The following is a 5,259-nucleotide window of genomic DNA, read 5'->3' on the forward strand; positions in this document are numbered from 1 at the left end:
TGATAATCGAAGAAAAAAAAAACGCAATTTCATTTATTTATAATGGCAGCAACAGCAAGGTAATGGCAACGCCGTTAAATTTAGTAATATTACACAAGATATTTTAGGAGTATAATAAAGTATTTGGTTGGTTTACTAAATTTGTTATATATTGTTTAGAAACCTAAAATATATTATTTCACTTCAAAAATTAAAAAAAACCTGTTTAATTTTCTTATGCAATCTGCGAAAATTATATATAATCTAGCAATCTGTCTGTAAACATGTCAACTGTCCATGATGTCTGTCATAATATCAACAAAAAAATGTTTTCCGACTGTGAAACATCATATGAATTCTGTTGAGATTAATAGTTTTAAAGATGGGTATAAAATGTTGATTAAGTTAAATTACGCAAATTTTTATCTTTGCATTTTTGAAATATCCATAATAGTTGTGTAATCTTTCACGCCGTGAGTTTCCTCTAACTCTTCTATAATGGCTTTAGAAACAAGTTGCAAAAGTTTTGTCCACAGTTGCAGAACTTGCTTAAATGACTCTTCTACGCAGCAGTATAATATTTTTGACGATAAAAAAGATTCTATTAACATCGCTCATATGTTATTGACCTGTACAGGTCTAGCGGTGAGTTTAGTTACTTGTTAATTTGTTTACGTAATTCAAAAATGTAATAGCTTTCAGTTGTTTTATTTCCTCGTAGTATATTTATTGACACTCTAAATAAAATAGATTACTCTTTTTTCCAGGCAAATCCTGATGACAGTCTTCCAAAAACTGTATGCAGTAGTTGTTATAATAATATTGTTAGTTTTTACAATTTTTGTTTGGTTGCAAGGAGAATTGATACACATCTTAGAAATCAAATTAACTACGATACTAATGACAACTCAATATCCCTACAAAAAGATTTACTGGCGGATATTAAGATTGAATCTGAAGATGATAATTTTGATGCACTTAATGATCAAATGACAGAAATAAAAATAGAAATTGGACCAAAACTTGATGAAAATAAGAATTCAACTATTTACAATGACATTACATATGTGAAAGCTGAAGATACTCAACAAACTGAAGTTAAAATTAAATTAAAATGTGATATTTGTGAAAAGAAATTCAAAAAGCTTTCCAAATTAAATCAGCATAAAGAAAAACATTTTTCATTAGATAATTTATATGTATGTGATATATGTTCACAGAGTTTTAAGCATCAAATTAAACTTGTAAACCATTTAATAATACATAGTCAAGAGAACAATAGAATAGATGCAAATGAAAACCAAAGTCAAACCAATGAAATTTTTAAATGTGACATATGTTCGTCTATATATAAATCAATGCATTCTTTATCCGCTCATATGAGAAAACATGTTAAAAAAGGCAGAGTACTCTCTTGTAATGTTTGTGCCAAAAAATTCAATAAAATAAGTCATTTAAAAAGACATGAACAATGTCATAGTGCCAATCGACCATATAAATGTACAATCTGTCCTAAAACATTTATAAAACAGAGTTGTTTAAATGAACATATGAATAAACATAATGGTATTAAACCACATGCATGCCCTCTATGCCATAAATCATTTTCGCAGTTATCAACGTTAACAAATCATATTAAAATACATAGTACGGACAAAGTATATTTATGCCCAACTTGTGGTAAAAAGTTTAACTCTAGTACGAATCTTAATCAGCACATGAAGAGGCATATTGGTCATAAAACATTTGCTTGTCATTTTTGTCCCAAGCTTTTTATTAGTAAAGGTAAATTAATTTCCACAATTTTTAAGCATAAACCATCAATTAACCTAGATCTTTAGTTAAGTAAGTGCCTATTCTATCTTATTCATCTACACCATAATGTGATAGAAACACTGACTTGTGTCAATTTTACCTGCAAATAACTTAACTTGTAAGAAAGATTTTTCAATTATTATAATTGCTTAACAAAAAATTGTCTACATCAAAACCATAATTATTTCTTTTTGTTTTATTTTCCAGGTGAAATGATGTCTCATGCTAAAACTCATACAGGTGAAAGATCGTTTGCATGTGATCAATGTAATGGAAAGTTCACTAAACGCAGTTCCCTTGTTAAGCACAAACAGCGCCATCTAGGTCTTAAGCCACATAAATGTGATGTCTGTCCTATGAAGTAAGTGATTAGTACTGTAGAAGCGTTGCTAGCTTTTTTAATACCAAAATTAGGGCCTGTAAATAAAGAAAAAGGTTGAAAAGGGTTGATAAAATCTACATTTTACTAATAAAATAGTGATTATGTGCATATTCTATGTAAAAAATAATATTTAGCATATTTTTAGAATTGATTATGAATTTCAGAAAAAACTTATGTCTCTCGTGATATTAATAGAGTTTGGAGGTTCTTACAAATAAAATACTCCTTTTGAAACGCCATTAAAATCGGAAGTTGTATAAAAAAAATTGACAGTTTGACAGCAACGTTCGGAAACATTCCACAATGAGGAATAATCAAGAACTGATGGTTAATAGTTATTTTAAAACATAATTTAATGTTATTTTCAGATTTACTAGTAAGGATCATTTAAAACGACACTACCGTATCCACACTGGAGAAAAACCGTACCGCTGTGAATTTTGCAGCAGAGCGTTTACACAAAGCAATGATTTGGTGAAGCATAGACGAGCACATTTGGGTGATAAATTGTATAAGTAAGCATTTTATTAGTCAAAATTCACAATAACTTACCACATAATTTTCAATTTAACGCTTTTTTTTACATAAAAAAATATATTCCCAGATATATATTTTTTTTTTTAAAAAATATTAGCAGACTTTTGTATGTTTGCTAATATTCTTTATACCGTTCCAAGTAAACTCTAGCCTTGTGCTAGGATATGGTTTACGACAATCGAATGGCGGGATTCGAACCCCCGACGTCGTGGTCAGGAATTTGCACCCTTGACCATTAGGCTATTAGCGCTTCTGATATTATATCATATTACTTTTCACATTTTTCTTAAGACAAGTGACAATATGATTTATAATATTTATTACCTCAGAAACACACCATAAATTAAAATATATTTAAAGTTTGTTTACATAATTTCTCCGTTCAATTGAATTACTTATTTTTTTATTTACAGATGTACACAATGCAATGAAAGTTTCCGCTTGCAAACTGAACTTCGTCAACATTTATCCCAGCACTATATCACCAGATATCTAGAGAAGAGAGATCAAATGGACACTAGAAGTAACACTGAATCTCACACAGAAGTACCCGTTATTAATGCAACTCAGTATACCACTATTATTGATATGAGTCAAGCTCAAAATAATACATGATATAAGCATTTTTTCAATACTTTACTAATGTATTAATATAACTAGCTGTCGCCCGCGACTCTGTCTGCGCATTATTAAAATAAAACATAATAAGTAGCCTATTCTTCCAGAATGTGTTCTATATGTATGCCAAATTTCATCGAGACATACAGCCGTTCTGGACATAACTTCAAACGAACATCCATTCACATTTGCATTTAAAATATTAGCAGGAAAATTGTGAAAATAACATAGCCATCTCGTTTTCTTGTCTTGTGTGTTATTTTCTATGTCTAATTTTTGATTTTCTGACAGATCCAACCGTAATAAAGTTTGTGTCTTCCCGGACCAGATGATTGGTTTGATGTTTTTGTGACAGAAACTATTTAATTATGTTCTTAATAGCATTTTGTACTAGTTTTACTTTTTGGTGTTTACATTGACATAAAGGGGGGTAGCCTAAATTATGGGAGAGGGGATGTTGGATTCAAAAATAATCTATGAAGAATTTAGGTTAGAATATAGTGTAGAATAAATTTAACGATATGGTAAGTTATTGAAAGTTGTGGAAAAAAAGAAGAAAAGAAAGTTACGGTAGTATTTAAGAAGGGTGCTAAACGAGGTTCTATTAGATATTCTATACAATTTATAGTTTGAATGTTACTAAAAATGAGGCTTTATTTTAAATACTATGAAGATCTGTGTTTGTTATCTATAGATTAAATAAAACATTTTATTATAATAATTAGCAAAGAGAAAAAGGGCTTCCACTTGTCAATTTTTTATCTGTATAATATATTGTCAATTGTCTGATCTACATTTGTAAATTAAAAGTTTTGTAAATTTTTTTTAAATAATGCGAAGTATTAAGGTATGTCTCGTCTACGGATTTGGAATAAAAAGTTGACATGTGTTTATGTCATAGTCAAAAGGTAAAGTCACATTTATATTGGTATAAATAAAATATTATATTTTAATATATGATTTTTAATTTATAATCCTCCAAATTGCAAACGTCACCTGAGATAAAAGACAAGTATTACTGTTCAAATATTTTAGCGGCCCAAGGTCATAGCCGCGCCGTGCGGTTCTCTTCCCGCGTATCTTGCCACACTTAAAATAGTGTTTTGCGCAGTGACTCGCGCGAAGTTCAGAGCCTTCAAGATGTCAGAAAACTACAATATCCATTTCTAAATGCTTCGGAATTCCTAAACGGTTCACAAATAGCGTATAGTCATAAAATGTGGTCCCTTTTAAAATTATACGAAGGACATAGATAAGCATGACACAATAGGTTATGTTGCTTTTATACCCAGTTTACAGTATTCCGATTCAGAGCGAAACTGGAAAAAAAAACACTCGCTGTCGCGTGCACTAGATTTGGTCGCTGGACTGAAATAATGTAAACTGGACATTATATAAAGCGGACATTAAAATAAAAGTAAACTGAATAACGTTTCAATACAACAAAAATATAATTCAAAAGAGGTCTATTTTCAGATGTCCATTCTCGTGCTAAAATGTGTTAATTTTATTTGCACACTGTACTATATAAAAGTTAATCCTTTCTCTGGCTAATAGATTATGCAATTAACAGTACTGGCCATCGAAAGAGATAGTAAGTGAAAGATAAAATAACAAAAAATAGTAACAATCTCTACGAACAGTTACATAACGTAGCATTATGTTAAACATTGTAATATTAGGAACTTAATTGAACATAATCATATACATTACAATACAAATGCAATTAACTGAGTTAATCTGAGTTCATTCCTTGTGGCTATTTCAAACATCGTTTTGGCGGGAACAAAAGAAGCGGATTTACTGAATGACCCGATCTACTGATAGAGGTCAGGCTTTATTATGACAGGATTATTAATTTGGACGATGAAATAACATTGATTAGATTTGAAATATAAAATGGTAAGTTTCACCGCCATGTGGAATGG

At 30.0% G+C, this 5,259-nt stretch overlaps 1 protein-coding gene across 1 annotated transcript; it reads left to right on the forward strand.

Moving 5' to 3' along the window:
* The first annotated feature begins 323 nt into the window (after nucleotides 1-323).
* On the forward strand, nucleotides 324-3,432 carry LOC106113628 (gastrula zinc finger protein XlCGF57.1). Its single transcript, XM_013306464.1, has 5 exons — nucleotides 324-624; nucleotides 747-1,764; nucleotides 2,002-2,155; nucleotides 2,545-2,691; nucleotides 3,127-3,432. Exons 1-5 carry the CDS (start codon nucleotides 478-480, stop codon nucleotides 3,326-3,328), a joined length of 1,668 nt encoding a protein of 555 aa, XP_013161918.1. The 5' UTR covers nucleotides 324-477; the 3' UTR covers nucleotides 3,329-3,432.
* Nucleotides 3,433-5,259: the final 1,827 nt, after the last annotated feature.

Source organism: Papilio xuthus, unplaced genomic scaffold (assembly GCF_000836235.2).
Source record: "Papilio xuthus unplaced genomic scaffold, Pxut_1.1 DF828177.1, whole genome shotgun sequence".
Taxonomy (NCBI): Eukaryota; Metazoa; Arthropoda; class Insecta; order Lepidoptera; family Papilionidae; genus Papilio; species Papilio xuthus.

Coding starts and splice junctions, on each gene's coding strand:
- LOC106113628 (XM_013306464.1), top strand. CDS start 478: ATGGCTTTAGAAACAAGTTGCAAAAGTTTTGTCCACAGTTGCAGAACT. Junction 1,765..2,001: donor CAAGCTTTTTATTAGTAAAG/GTAAATTAATTT, acceptor TTTATTTTCCAG/GTGAAATGATGTCTCATGCT. Junction 2,692..3,126: donor TTGGGTGATAAATTGTATAA/GTAAGCATTTTA, acceptor TTTTATTTACAG/ATGTACACAATGCAATGAAA.